This window comes from Schistocerca nitens, chromosome 2 (assembly GCF_023898315.1).
Source record: "Schistocerca nitens isolate TAMUIC-IGC-003100 chromosome 2, iqSchNite1.1, whole genome shotgun sequence".
Lineage (NCBI taxonomy): Eukaryota > Metazoa > Arthropoda > Insecta > Orthoptera > Acrididae > Schistocerca > Schistocerca nitens.
Genome location: NC_064615.1, coordinates 794,780,034 through 794,795,985, shown reverse-complemented (window position 1 = coordinate 794,795,985; position 15,952 = coordinate 794,780,034). Strand labels below are relative to the sequence as shown.

Below are 15,952 nucleotides of genomic sequence, written 5' to 3'. Positions count from 1 at the left end.
TTAGGAGTCTGCAGTGGGGCACCGAGTCAAGCGCTTTCCGGAAGTCAAGGAATATGGCATCCGTCTGATACCCTTCATCCATGGTTCGCAAGATATCATGTGAAAAAAGGGCGAGTTGTGTTTTGCAGGAGCGATGCTTTCTAAAGCCGTGCTGATGCATGGACAGAAACTTCTCTGTCTCAAGGAAATTCACTATATTTGAACTGAGAATATGTTTAAGAATCCTGCAACAAACCGATGTTAAGGATATTGGTCTGTAATTTTGCGGATCCGTCTTCTACCCTTCTTATATACACGCATCACCAGTGCTTTTTTCCAGTCGCTCGGGACTTTACCTTGGGCAAGAGATTCGCATTATATTTGAACTGAGAATATGTTTAAGAATCCTGCAACAAACCGATGTTAAGGATATTGGTCTGTAATTTTGCGGATCCGTCTTCTACCCTTCTTATATACACGCATCATCAGTGCTTTTTTCCAGTCGCTCAGGACTTTACCTTGGGCAAGAGATTCGCAATAAATGCAAGCTAATAAAGCAAGTAAGGAGCCAATGCAGTAGAGTACTCTCTGTAAAACCGAATTGGAATCCCATCAGGACCTGGCGATTTATTTATTTTCGACCCATTCAGCTGCTTCACAACCCCAGGGATGTCTATCACTATGTCCTCCATACGGGAATCTGTACGAGACTCAAACGGCGGTATGTTTGTACGATCCTCCTGCATGAAAGATTTCTCAAATGCTAAGTTTAAAATTTCAGCTTTCGTTTTGCTGTCTTCCGTTGCCAGGCCAGACTGATCAGTGAGTGACTGGATGGAAGCCTTCGACCTGCTTACCGATTTTACATAAGACCAGAATTTCCTTGGGTTTTCAGCAAGATCTTTTGCTAAGGTATAACGATGGTAATGGTTGAATGCTTCGTGCATCGCTTTTTTTACAGCTGCACAAATCTCTACTAACTTTTGCCTGTCCTCATTCTCCCGATCTTTCTTGTATCGCGAGTGCAACTGCCTTTGCTTCCTGAGCATTCTCTGAGTTGCGCTGTTAAACCATGGTGGGTCTTTTCCGTCCGTAACCCACTTTTTTGGCACATACTTGTCCAATGCGTGATTTACAATGTGTTTAAAATTTGCCCATAATTCTTCCACGTCCATTGTACCGGAAGTAAATGAAGTCGATTCATTTACTAAGTGGGATGCTAACAACTGCTTATCTGCTCTTTCTAGTAAGAATATTCTCCTAGCCTTCTTGACCGACTTTTTAACTTTCGTAACCATAGTCGTACTGACAACATCATGATCACTAATCCCTGTCTCAACACTGACACTGCCGTGGAGGTCTGGTCTGTTCATGGCTACCAGATCTAAAATATTTCCATTATGCGGTGGCTGTTGATTTAGCTGCTCAAGACAGTTTTTGGATAATGTGTTCAAAAGTAATTCACATGATGGCTTGTCTGTACCACCTGCAATGAATCCATAGACACCCCAGTCTATACTAGGTAGGTTGAAGTCGCCTCCGACTAATATAACATGATCCGGGTACTTCTGCGATACAGAATGTAGACTCCCTTTGAATGATTCTAGAACTGTCATGGTATAACCTGGTGGCTGGTAATAACACCCCACAATTAACTATATTTCCCCTAGCCCTGTTAAATGTGTCCAGATAACTTCATAATCACACTCTACTTTGACCTCAGTAGACACAATATTTTTGTCAACGGCAACGAAGACACCACCTCCTACGGTGTCTAATCTGTCTTTCCGATACACGTTCCAACCCTCACTAAATATTTCAGAACTTCCTATCTCAGGGTTCAGCCAGGTCTCAGTCCCGAGTATAATTTGCGCGCCACACGCTTCCTGGAGGGCAGTAAATTTAGGAACTTTATTCCGAACACTCTGAAAATTTACTGCTATTATCAGATATCTAGCAATGTTTTATGAGGTGTGGGACAGTATCTGATAAAATACATTAAGGGATTTGACTGTGTTGCTAAATGAACCAGATTTGATGACATAATGTTTCTTGCCAACATATACAGGGTGCCCATAATCAAAGTTCCAGTTTCAAAATTCTGTAGAAGGAGAAACACTGCATAGAATGATGTCAAATTTAAATATCATATTATTAATGCAGGGAAAAAGCATCACTGAACAAAAAAATTAAAGATAATTTTACCAGTAAGTATCTTAGCGTAAATGGGGTCAGCTACAAGTGACATGAATCGCAACAAGGCAGTCATGGTTTGATTTGAGTTGCACATTACACAATCCGTACTGAACAATTCCATCACTGCACAATTTCGAAGGTTAACAGCTGTGCCACTGTTAGTTACGTAAGCCCAGCCACCATGGCAAGGTCGTACCACATCTGATCATAAAAATTGGTTTTTAAGTGTACTCAGGCCAAAAAGCTCATAAAAATTCAAATGACATTGGTTTCTAATTGTTGTGAGACTATTGCAAGACATGTTCAGAATGCTGTCCGCCATTTTCTGCCACAAGTTGAAATTGAGGAACGGCATGTTCCATACAGATCGAAGTGTGTCAATGCATGTCTTCAATTCAGCTATGTTCATAATTGGAACACTGGACACAACACCCTTTACATAACCCCACAGGCAGAAGTCCAAATAGACTAGTATCAGGTGATCTGGACAGCCAGGCTGTAGGAAAATGATGGGTGATAATTCTAGCATTTCAGAAATGCTTCTGCAGCAGCCCATTCACTGGCTGTGCAATGTTTGGAGGAACACCATCATGCATAAAAAGGATCCCACCCACACATCCATGCTGTTGAAGGATTAGAATGACAGTGGTGTACAAAAGACTCTCATGGCGTTTACCAGTGATGGTACAGGTAACAGGACCTGCAGGACTCATCTCCTCAAAAAAAATACGGCTCTACGATAAAAGATTCTCTCATCCTGCACCACATAATCATCTTCGCTGAATGACGTTGTACTGGTTGGTATGCGAGCAGATTTTCCGTTGCCTGTATTCTGCATTCTGCGTGCCTTACTTGCACATCCCTGGAGATGAAAATGGGCATCTTCTGTCCACAGGATGTTCCATGGCCATTCATTGTCCACTTTGTGGCGCGTGCTCCTGGACTCCAACCACACGCTGATGTAGTTGATGCCGTAGAGCTGTTACTGCCACAGCTCTCGTGGCAGAGTAGGCACACGATGCGATATAACGTCAGTCATCGTAGATTAACGGGAGAAAAAACATGAAAAATTTCCGAAAATGCGTTCCTCGCGTAGTCGTTGTATCTCAATTACAAGTCCGCAGCGTTTCCACTTATGCGAACTCGTATAATTGATGCTTTTTATTATTAATATTGTATTGTTAATTGGGTGGATTTGCAGTAGTTATTAATTCTTCTCTCGTTTGCATAGCACACACCACTGATTGCGAGGAAATATTTTAGTTAACAATTTTTTCTTACGCCGTTGTCTCGTTGCTGTGGAATTGTTGAGCTGATAAGCAGCGAGATCCAGAGATACTCTTTGATTCAGTCTTTGTAAGATTGCGTCGTAATACGAAAATATTTTAAAATTCACTTCTCATCTAATGACATGAATATTTGCACTTCAATGAAATAGTCTTTCATGAGTAGTCGTTGATTTAGTCATTTATCAAATTATTTAATGATGTAGTCCACACCGGGTATTTAACTAGTAACGAACAGTTTATTGTTATTTTATCACTAAATACTTATAACTCCCGCACCTCACGCACACGGAATAGTTTAGTTAAGTCAGCCCGATTGAGTTATAGTTTCTTGGCAATTACCACAACTCAACACTTTAGCGTAATTGTTTTATCTTCATGATGTCGTGTACTTGGGTCCTACTCAAGACTAAGTGTGTGTATTCTTTCATAGAATGTTCACTTCTCCTTAAGGTCCAACTAATTTAAAGTCAAGTCCAATGTTCACTAATTCCGTTATTAGATTTCAATTAACCCGTAGTGCACTGTTAAATGAGTCTATCTGTTCCTGTCTCAGTTCATAAAATCAGTTTCTTAAGCCGTGAATCCCGTCATGCAACAAACACTTCTAAACTCGAAAACAATCTCGTCACGATTCGCAATCTCAGTAATTCAGATCAGAGCTGCTCTCATACGTCTGCACTGGATGAGTTCTAGCAAGCGACTCCTTCTGTGGAAGAGCATTGTAGGTGCATTGAATTTCTTCGTTGCGCTTACAACTCTCTTCCACATAAAAGTTAGCTCTGATGACATTCCTTTGGACTTAACTTTTGAGATACTAATTTCCCATTTGTCACATGGATATTTGTCCATTGCTGAAATACGATGTTTCTTCTTTCTCTTTCGCCAACAAATATGCTCAGTGGTGACAATGTAGTTGTTGACAAAACTCTTTCGTGTTAGCTCATCGGTAAAGTTGTCGTAACTGCGAAGATAACTTTCCCTACTTCATTTTCTTTCTTAATCGACTTTAAGGTGGTCGTTGGGGCATTACAACTTCCATGAGAGCAAGAAATTACAGAGTGAACATTTGTCTTGCTGGCAGGTCAGCAAGAAGCAACTCCTGAACATGGTGATATTGTATGGATAGCAGTGCGTGATGTTTCTTAGGATTTTATGCACCATGCATGCAGGCATGTCTAGATTTGGGCAATTACTCGTGCACTACGTGTTTGCGCCCACCACTTGACCTCTCCTACAGTGCTTTGGCCACGTCTTCAACAGACGTTGGATCAACTGATTTCCTCCCTCCGCCACATTGCACTTTTGCCAGCAGTGCGTTAGCCTTCATGGAGACAGTCATGTTGGGCATCTTGGCTGCAAACTAAAGAATAGCTGCCTGTCTGTTGGTGAGCATATTCTGATACTTATAGCATCTATTTGTTGAACTCTTGTTTTTTAACACTTCCCCCAGTGACATTGACATTTCCTCAGCGTCAGTAATATGCTGTTCAAATTTGACATCATACCAAGCAGTTAGTCTGTTCTTTTACTTTGACAACACAGACAACTGATGCTATACGAACAACAAGGATAAGCTCAAGAGTTGGAACAAATTACAAGCAGAAATTGAGAATGAGTCATTCCACATCAAATCATGCAGAAATATTAGGTTATGCCACATATCTTCAGACAAAACCTTGAAATCTTGTCTATTAGAAGTTTACCTAGATAGATCAACATTTCCCAAATGTAAGTGTTGCAGGTCAAGTACGTCTTCAGTAGTGATACAAAGAAGTAATATGGATTCAAGAACTCAGGCTTTCATAGTAGAGCACCTTTGTAATGTAAAAGCGCAATAGTTCCTTCAGTTTTTTTCCCAAATTAAAGAGAAAGGTTTATATTTTTATGTTCAAGCTGCTTGTATTGAATATAATCTATAACTTAGAAAAAGTTGTAAATAATTTCTTTTAAGCAAACCCAAGACATGGACATCCTAATTTTTTAAAGGTATTCCTCCCTCATAGATTCCTGTGGGAGCTTTACAATATTTATAATAATGTTCCATTTTTTTCACACAAAAAGAATCAGTCTGTAGAAATGATGGAAAGTGTGGAAAAACGCTTTTTTTAAAAAGCAGAAAAAAGTTTACTTAAATTGGTAATGTATGACTACCAAGTCACACTTTCAAACTGCTTAAAGGGGGAGGAGGCTACATTGGGTTTTCCTGGGGACAAATCATATTTAAGGAAAAAATTTGAATTAATTACCGCTAAATGTGTTACATAATGCACATCTTTGTTTTGAGTCGTGCGTTCACTGATCATCCAATCTGGAGCTCTTGGTACTAAGTTGCATCACACAGTTCATTGTTGAAATTGAACAATGGGAAGCCAAAGATGGAATAAAAATATTATGAAAATGATAGATTGTTCCTCATTATACAGAGGAAAAGTTGATTTGCAGACAGGCACAATGAAAAGATTTCTATAGTTCATTGTTGGTTAAGAATTTATTTGTGGACATTTTTCAGCTATTCACTTCTGAACTACTATCTATCTGTTGAAAATAGTAACAATAATATTAAAATAAAAATTTGAAATACTTTTGTGATGAAACAATTGAACAAAATGCTTTTGTCATTATTTAATCACTTTTTAGATTAGTTCAACATCTTTTCTATTATTTATGACAAATGGTGGTTTTATGTATCAGGCAATATGGAAAGTACAAGTAGGTGGTGTATTCTTGCACAGTACTTTCAAGATTCATGTGATGGTGCCCTCACATACGTGACTGAATTGATTGATGAAGAACAAGAACTTTTATTAGGGAGAAGCAACAGTCATTCTTACTGTGTATCTGTTTCATAAGTGTGTATTAAACATAAAGACAGACCTCACATACATGAATGAACTGACTGATGAAGAACAAGAACTTCTATTAGGGAGAAGCAACGGTCATTCTTACTGTGTATCTGTTTCATAAGTGTTTGTTAAACATAAAGACATATATATCTGTGCAGCTTCTCCCTACATAAGAAAATTTGCTATGGTCCCTTTCTGCATCATAAATGGTCTGTGTCATCTGGATCATGTGATGTTAGTGTAGAACTGGCAAAGAACTTCAGAATTAAGAGGATTTAGTGGAGAAAAAATGTGCCCAACCTGTAGCATCCTTATTGCTGGAAAGCAAGGAAGTGACGACTTGTCATTTGATGATATAAATGTTAGAAATGTGAAGGTGCAGACTCCTGAGAAAGCTTTGCTCAATACTGTCTGAACTAGCCCGGGAACATCTCTTGAAAAGCTGCATTCACTGGCTATTGATAGTCAGTATGCAGCAGCCAAGTGTAAATTCGAATCAGCAACTGGGGTATTGAAACTTAAAATTTCATATGTATATTGAGTGGAGCTAGCTATTGATGTGAGTAATAATCCTGACAATCTTTTAACAATACTTGCAGAAAAGGTAAAATATACTGTCCCTTCTTGTCAGTGTTTTTTATATACACACATCAAAAAAAGTTTTGCATCACATCGGTTCTGAGAGTTCTAGAACCTGTACAGAAAATTGGAATAGAGATCAACATACACATCATTTCCACCCTTTTTATTGCTCATGAAAACCACACATTGGATGTTGTACCACCATGCAGTGAGACCTTCAGAGGTGGTGGTCCAGGCTGTTGTACTCACCGGTACCTCTAATACCCAGTAGCATGTCCTCTTGCATTGATGCATGCCTGTATTCATCATGGCATACTATTCACAATTCATCATGGCACTGTTAGTCCAGATTGTCCCAATCCTCAACTTCGATTCGGCATAGATCCCTCAGCGTGGTTGGTGGGTCATGTTGTCCATAAACAGCCCTTTTCAATCTATCCCAGGCATGTTCGATAGGGTTCATGTCTGGAGAACATGCTGGCCACTCTAGTCAAGCTTTGTCGTTATCCTGAAGGAGGTCATTCACAAGATGGGCATGATGGAGGCGCGAATTGTCATCCATGATGACGAATGCGTCGCCAATATGCTGCCGATATGGTTCCACTATCAGTCGCAGGATGGCATTCACATATCATACAGCCATTATGGTGCCTTCCGTGACCACCAGTGGCGTACATCGGCCCCACATAATGCCGCCCCAAAACAGCAGGGAACCCCCACCTTGCTGCACACGCTGGACAGTGTGTCTAAGGTGTTCAACCTGACCTCCAAACATGTCTCCGACGATTGTCTGGTTAAAGGCATATGTGAGACTCATCAATGAAGAGAACTTGATGCCAATCCTGAGCAGTCCATTCAGCATGTTGTTGGGCCCATCTGTACTGCACTGCATGGTGTGGTGGTTGCAAAGATGGATCTCGCCATGGATGTCAGGAGTGAAGTTGTACATCATGCAGCATATTGTGCACAGTTTGAGTCATAACATTATGTGGCATTATTCAACATGGAGGCGTTGCTGTCAGGGTTTCTCCAAGCCATAATCCGTACTTAGGGGTCATCCACTGCTGTAGTAGCCCTTCGGTGGCCTGAGCGAGGTATGTCATCGACTGTTCCTGCCTCTCTGTATCTCCTACATGTCCAAAGAACATCTCTTTGGTTCACTCTGAGACATCTGGACACTTCCCTTGTTGAGAGCCCTTCCTGGCACAAAGTAACAATGCGGATGCGATCGAATTGTGGTATTGACCATCTAGGCATGGTTGAACTGCAGACAACACAAGCTGTGTACCTCCTTCCTGGTGGAGTAACTGGAACTGATCAGCTGTCGGACCTCCTGTGCCTAATGCGCACTGCTCATGCATGGTTGTTTACACCTTTGGGCGGGTTTAGTGACATCTCTGAACAGTCAAATCTTGCAGCATTTTACATTGTCAAATGCTTTTTCCAGTCCGACAAATCCTATGAATATGTCTTGATTTTTCTTTCGTCTTGCTCCCATTATCAACCACGACGTCAGAATTGCCTCTCTGGTGCCTTTACCTTTCTGAAAGGTGATCCTCATCTAACATATCCTCAATTTTCTTTTCAGTTCTCTGTATATTATTTTTGTCAGCAACTTTGTGCATGAGTTGTTAAGCTGATTGTGCAATAATTCTCTCACTTGTCAGCTCTTGCAGTCTTCAGAACTGTGTGGATAGTGTTTTTCCAGAAGTCAGATGGTATATCAACAGACTTGTACATTCTACACACCCACATGAATAGTCATTTTGTTGCCACTTCCCCCAATGATTTTAGAAATTCTGATGGAATGTTACCTATCCCTTCTGCCTTATTTCATCTTAAGTCTTCCAAAGCTCTATTAAATTCTGATTCTGATACTGGATCCCCTACCTCTTCTAAATCGACTCCTGTTTCTTCTTCTATAACATAAGACAAATCTTCTCCACTCATAGGGACCTTTATTGTACTCTTTCCACCTCTCTGTTCTCTCCTTAGCATTTAACAGTGGAATTCCTGTTGCGCTTGTAATGTCACCATCCTTGCTTTTAATTTCACCAAAGGTTGTTTTGACCTTTCTATACGCTGAGTCTGACCTTCCAACAAATTTATTTATTTATTTATTTATTTTTTCATACCAGTACACCGAAGTGTGGTACATGCTTTGCCCACGACTGAGCCTGTGTGATTGTTCCACCACATGTTCTACTGAGTGTTACACCCAGGTACACTCCTGGAAATTGAAATAAGAACACCGTGAATTCATTGTCCCAGGAAGGGGAAACTTTATTGACACATTCCTGGGGTCAGATACATCACATGATCACACTGACAGAACCACAGGCACATAGACACAGGCAACAGAGCATGCACAATGTCGGCACTAGTACAGTGTATATCCACCTTTCGCAGCAATGCAGGCTGCTATTCTCCCATGGAGACGATCGTAGAGATGCTGGATGTAGTCCTGTGGAACGGCTTGCCATGTCATTTCCACCTGGCGCCTCAGTTGGACCAGCGTTCGTGCTGGACGTGCAGACCGCGTGAGACGACGCTTCATCCAGTCCCAAACATGCTCAATGGGGGACAGATCCGGAGATCTTGCTGGCCAGGGTAGTTGACTTACACCTTCTAGAGCACGTTGGGTGGCACGGGATACATGCGGACGTGCATTGTCCTGTTGGAACAGGAAGTTCCCTTGCCGGTCTAGGAATGGTAGAACGATGGGTTCGATGACGGTTTGGATGTACCGTGCACTATTCAGTGTCCCCTCGACGATCACCAGTGGTGTACGGCCAGTGTAGGAGATCGCTCCCCACACCATGATGCCGGGTGTTGGCCCTGTGTGCCTCGGTTGTATGCAGTCCTGATTGTGGCGCTCACCTGCACGGCGCCAAACACGCATACGACCATCATTGGCACCAAGGCAGAAGCGACTCTCATCGCTGAAGACGACACGTCTCCATTCGTGCCTCCATTCACGCCTGTCGCGACACCACTGGAGGCGGGCTGCACGATGTTGGGGCGTGAGCGGAAGACGGCCTAACGGTGTGCGGGACCGTAGCCCAGCTTCATGGAGACGGTTGCGAATGGTCCTCGCCGATACCCCAGGAGCAACAGTGTCCCTAATTTGCTGGGAAGTGGCGGTGCGGTCCCCTACGGCACTGCGTAGGATCCTACGGTCTTGGCGTGCATCCGTGCGTCGCTGCGGTCCGGTCCCAGGTCGACGGGCACGTGCACCTTCCGCCGACCACTGGCGACAACATCGATGTACTGTGGAGACCTCGCGCCCCACGTGTTGAGCAATTCGGCGGTACGTCCACCCGGCCTCCCGCATGCCCACTATACGCCCTCGCTCAAAGTCCGTCAACTGCACATACGGTTCACGTCCACGCTGTCGCGGCATGCTACCAGTGTTAAAGACTGCGATGGAGCTCCGTATGCCACGGCAAACTGGCTGACACTGACGGCGGCGGTGCACAAATGCTGCGCAGCTAGCGCCATTCGACGGCCAACACCGCGGTTCCTGGTGTGTCCGCTGTGCCGTGCGTGTGATCATTGCTTGTACAGCCTTCTCGCAGTGTCCGGAGCAAGTATGGTGGGTCTGACACACCGGTGTCAATGTGTTCTTTTTTCCATTTCCAGGAGTGTATTTGTAAGAGTTTACAGATTTCAGCTGTGACTCACTAATATTATAGTTATAGGATACTATGTTTCTTTCATTTTGTGATGTGCACATTTTTACATTTTTGAACATTTAAAGCATGTTGCCAAACATTGCATCACTTTGAAATCTTATAAAGGTCTGACTGAATATTTGTACAGCTTGGTTCAGACTTTACGTCATTGTAGGGACTACATAATCTGTGAAAAGTCTGAGGTTACTTTTAATATTGTCCACTAGATCATTAATACACAACATGAACAGCAACAGACCCAACACACGTCCTTGGGATACAGTTTAAGTTATTTCTACATCTGTCAATTATTGTCCATCCATGATAATGTGGTGCATCCTCCCTACTGAGAAATCCTAAGTCCAGCACATATTTAGTCTGATACTCCGTACGATCGTATTTCTGATGATAAGCATGGATGTGGTACTGAGTGTAATGTTTTCTGAAAATCAAGAAATATGGCCTCTATCAGACTGCCTTGATCTGTGGCTTTCAGGGTGTCATGTGAGAAAAGTGCAAACTAGGTTTCACTTGATCTATGTTTTCAAAATCCAGGCTGATTGGCGTGGATGAGGTCATTATTTTCAAGATACCTCATTATGTTTGAGCTCAGAATATGTTATAATATTCTACAACAAATGGATGTCAAGGACATTGGAGAGTAGTCTTGTGGATCATTTCTTCCACCCTTCTTGTAGGCAGGTGTGATCTATGCTTTCTTCTAGCTACTGGACACAGCTTTTTGTTCAAGGGAAACAAGTTACAAATTCTTTTTTCAACTCTGAAAGTACAAAAACAGATTATGGAACACAATCCATGCATCACATTATACCAATGTCACCAACCAAGATTGGAGCAAAAAGGCTAAGAGGTGGTACAGATTTTAGTATCGTGCATGATTTCTCTGCGCTTCTGTCACTAACGCCAGAATGCTCTGTGCAGCCCAGCTGCTATTTTGCATGTGTGTATGGCTCTTCTTGGTATTTGGGGATTGTTGAGAAAGTGAATGACAGTGAAGGAGATGTTACAGGAAGATCGTGCATCTGTATGTACCATTCTTGTCCTTCTGTTGGCCTGATAATGATGTTTGTGACATTCCATTCTCTCATATTCTGTGTGAAGTTGATATCACCAAAGCAAAAGGCCATACTCATTCTCTAAGCAAAAACTCTTCAAGGTTGGTGGGAGAAAAGTGGTCCTTGTACAAAGAACTATTAAATGTGTAACATTACAGTGACTTGTCACATGTATACTTCTAAATGAACTTGAATGCAGATTGCGGCATCAGCATTTTGTGTTGAGATGATAGTGACTTTTGAGAAAGTGCTCAAGTACTGTAAACAAAACCCTAGATGTCACTGCATTGAATTAATCCGTTTATGACGCAGAAGTTACCATTGTAATGTTCATATATTGTGCAATGTATATGAACATTTTATAGTTTGTACTTCTGTTTTATACTGCAGTTTTTGTTGTACTTGTGTATTTTAGGCTCACTTATGTTGTTAATGCTCCTTTGATAGCTAACAGTATTTCTCTCAAGGATACTGTGGGAACGTTAATGGCTGAGTGGAAATGTTTTCAAAATCCACATAAAAAAAGATTTTTGTGATGAAACTGTACTATTTGTAGATCATTGTCTAATATTTCCAATGATTTTCAGAGGTGGGAGGGTGGGGTGGGGGAAGTGGTGATTATTTTTTTTTCTGATGTAACAGAAAATAAAATAAAATAATTCTACAAAAGTTTGTATGGGCAGTTCTTTCATATTTTCATGAACTAGATTTCAGAAAGAATATTAAGGGAAAAATTGGCAGCATACTTTTTTCCACTTAAAAACTGCTGCCAATTTTTAAATTTTCGCAATTTGGTTTGAAGTAACACATTGCAACAAACTTTGGCAATCACTAGCAACAGAATGCATATGAAGCAATAAAAACTGTAACAGTTCATGAAATTAACTACAAAAGCTCTACACAAAATCTCATTTCTCTGCTAGATAGTGGATATCATAGCCCGGATGACTTGATATGAAATGACCCAGAGATTGGCCAACGAGCAGCAGGTCAGTATAGCCAAAGAATAATTGAATAACAGAAGCCAGCATCAATACCAGACAACACAGTCATATATACAGGCTCTTTTGGGGCTGTGTTACGTGGTAATGAAGTGTCTGGTAGAGGACACCCATCAAGCACCTTTTTTATTGAAGGGGGGCACTACTAATCAGCTGGTGCCAAACATTGAGTCAATACACCAGAAAAGAGTATACCAAAACATACTTTCAAGTGTTGTACCAAACGCAGCCATGGAAGACCATCAATATCTTGCTTTGGTAATGCAACAAATAATGAGAGAAGGGATATGACAGTGTATGATGTCTGTTTATTTCAAATCCAGATAGCTGGTTGGAAGCAGCAGTGTTGTACAGTGAGTTCAGCTCTATCTGTATTTTGGTATGTATATAATCAACATCTTTTCAGTATGATGTGTTAGTATTTGTTAACAACCCTGCTATCATAACTGGTATTTTATTCCAGTTTGTGTGTGACAATATACTATGATTTCAAGGAAGTTTGGAGAGGTATTAATCCAGCAGATTCTTAATAACCGAGTGGTACATAGTTTCCTATTTAGTCCCCTACATTCTAATCTAGAAATTAAATTGTTGAACTTGTATCTTATTTGGCTGCCTCTTTATATTGTCAGTCTAATTTTAGAGGTTCCCAGTAGATACTATATTATGAATAACTTTTTGACACACTATATACTTTCAATATAAGTTTGAATTGTGGACAGTAAACAGACTACAGTTTTCTTATATATGTTATATGTTTTTATATCTTCTCATTTATGGGCTGCATTAAGAGATTGAAGTTACAGTGTTGTAGCAACAATGCATAGCCGGACGACCTTATATGTGGCCTCTGTGATAAATTCTTCCTTCTTCATACAGAAATGCCATGTAACTTTCATTATTGTAACATTAAATTCTCTTACATATTGTTGAAGAATTGCCAGAAGTATGAAAATTGCTGAATGAGAAGGCAAAAGGTTTGAAATGAAGGAACATTGAGTTGTGCACACTGTTTAGTAGTTAATAATTTCAGAATGATTACTATGATCATTCAATTTTGATACAAGTTCAGACAGGTTCCATAAATTCTGCTGCTAATCAGGTTGTATAGCCCCATTTTTAAAACCAGACTTTTAAAATATTTTTTCCCTTTTTTTCCAGGTAGTTACGAGAAGTATGAATGGTATCAGGGGTTACTGTGAGGCCTTTGTTGTTGCCTTTGACAGGCACTGGAATCTGGCACTAAAGGATATACGTGAAGTTTGGACAAGAAAGAAGAAGGCTAAAGTACCTTCTATTGGTAAATATATACAAGTTATAATGATTTACACTTTGTATGTAATTTACTTCCAATGTTATTGAATCCGGGATGCTATGAGACAGTTATAAATAGTGATATCATTTTATATTGAGTCTTCTCCAAGAATTACAACTTACTGCATCAGGCATCATCAGTGTTCTCCTTCTACCACTTTTTATCTAAAAAAAGTCACAAATTTCATGTATTTGCAAATTTATGATCAGTGTTTATACTACTTCCCATTATTGGATTCGGCTGGAACTCTGTATGCTTCTATGAAATTGTCAACAGTCAATATTATACTCCCATACAGTACAAATTTAATATGGTGGCTCAAGGATGGCAAATGATCTGTAATGTTTTACGAATTGATATCTGAGTATTTTCACTGCAGCAAGTCTCAAACTTCTTAATATTTCACCTTGTTTTGCTTAAAACAAATGTTTATTACAAAAGAAAACCATGGAAAATCAAGGATGGAATAACAACAATATTATGAAAAGGATAGATTGCGACTCACCATATAGAGGAGACACTGACTCACAGGCAGGCACAACAAAAAGACTGCTGTACATTTGAGCTTTTGGCCAAAAGGCCTTCTTCTAAAGTAGCAAACACACGCATTCACACAAACAAGACTCACACTTGCATGACTACTGGGTAGCTCAGTTGATACACCACTTGCCCACGAAAGGTGAAGGTCCCACATTCGAGTCCTGGTCTGACACATGGTTGTAATCTGCTAGGAAGTTTCATATCAGCATACACTCTGGCACAAAGTAAAAATTCATCCTGGAAGATGCCTCTAGGCTGTGGCTAAGCCATGTCTCCGATGTCTCGCAATATCATTTATTCCAGGAGTGCTAGCTCTGCAAACATTTTAGTTATGCATCATGGTTTAATGATCGTTTACACTGATGGCTCCAAATACGGGAATTCCCTTGGCTGCTCTGTAGTGTTCCGAGACCGTGTCACCAGGATTCGCCTTCCTACCGCGTATACTGTTTTTTCAGCAGAGCTCCACGCAATCCTGAAGGCGCTGCAGCAGGTGCATTGTCTTCCAGGCAGACGTTTTCTCATCTGCTCAGATTTCCTTTGTGCCTTACAATCATTGCAGAACCTGTACGCAACTGAGGAGTTGGTCTGGCTCATAACTGACCAACTGTACGTGCTCCACCGGCAGGGTAAGCAGGTGTCATTCTGCTATGTGCTCGGTCATGTCAGGATATGGGGCACTGAACAGGTTGCTCAGGCTGCCAAGGAGGCCTGAATAGGACAGGACGTGACACATTGTCCTATTCCCTTGCAGTCTGTCATTTCTGTCCTACATAGGAAGTGCATGCAGTTGTGGGAGGAGGAATGGCTGGCAGTGCCATCAATAAGCTGTGGTTGGTGAAGTCCACAACACAGCCATGGCATTCCTGCTGCCAGTTGCCCAGATGGGATGAAGTCACACTCACTCGTCTTAGGATTGGGACTGCCCTCTCCCACATAGCTTTCTATTATGGCAGGAGGATCCCCGGTTTTGTGATGCCTGTGGTGAGCACATCTCTATCTGCCACATTTTAACAGATGAGACAAGTGTACTTAGGGTTTTAAAGTTTTGTGATGTGTCCGGTTTCTGGCATAAATTTTTAGGCTGGAGGTTTTAGTGTGTTGCGGAGTGGCTGGCGCCTCCTTTTTTTTTCCCCATGCGTTCCCCCAGCCATATCCATCTGCTATATTGTTTTATGTCCTTCTACCACTTTCTTCCTGTGTCATTCATGTTTTACTGCTGATGCCCTGCTTCGTCCCATGCTTCGGTGTGGGTCCGTATGGTTTTCCACCCTTTGTTACATGTGTTTTAATTGCTGTTTTATCTTTCCGTACTGAGTATTTTACTGACACTCATCTCAATCTGTTTTTGTGTGGGCGTCCGCAGCTCGTGGTCGTGCGGTAGCGTTCTCGCTTCCCGCGCCCGGGTTCGATTCCCGGCGGGGTCAGGGATTTTCTCTGCCTCGTGATGACTGGGT

At 41.4% G+C, this 15,952-nt stretch overlaps 1 protein-coding gene across 1 annotated transcript in view; it reads left to right on the top strand.

The window, feature by feature from the left end:
* LOC126237048 (U7 snRNA-associated Sm-like protein LSm11) overlaps positions 1-15,952 on the top strand; it is a 147,615-nt gene that overhangs the window by 117,764 nt on the left and 13,899 nt on the right. Inside the window, exon 5 of the mRNA XM_049946812.1 lies at positions 13,802-13,940. Coding sequence (XP_049802769.1) covers positions 13,802-13,940 — 139 coding nt within the window. The remainder of the gene's footprint in view (positions 1-13,801; positions 13,941-15,952) is intronic.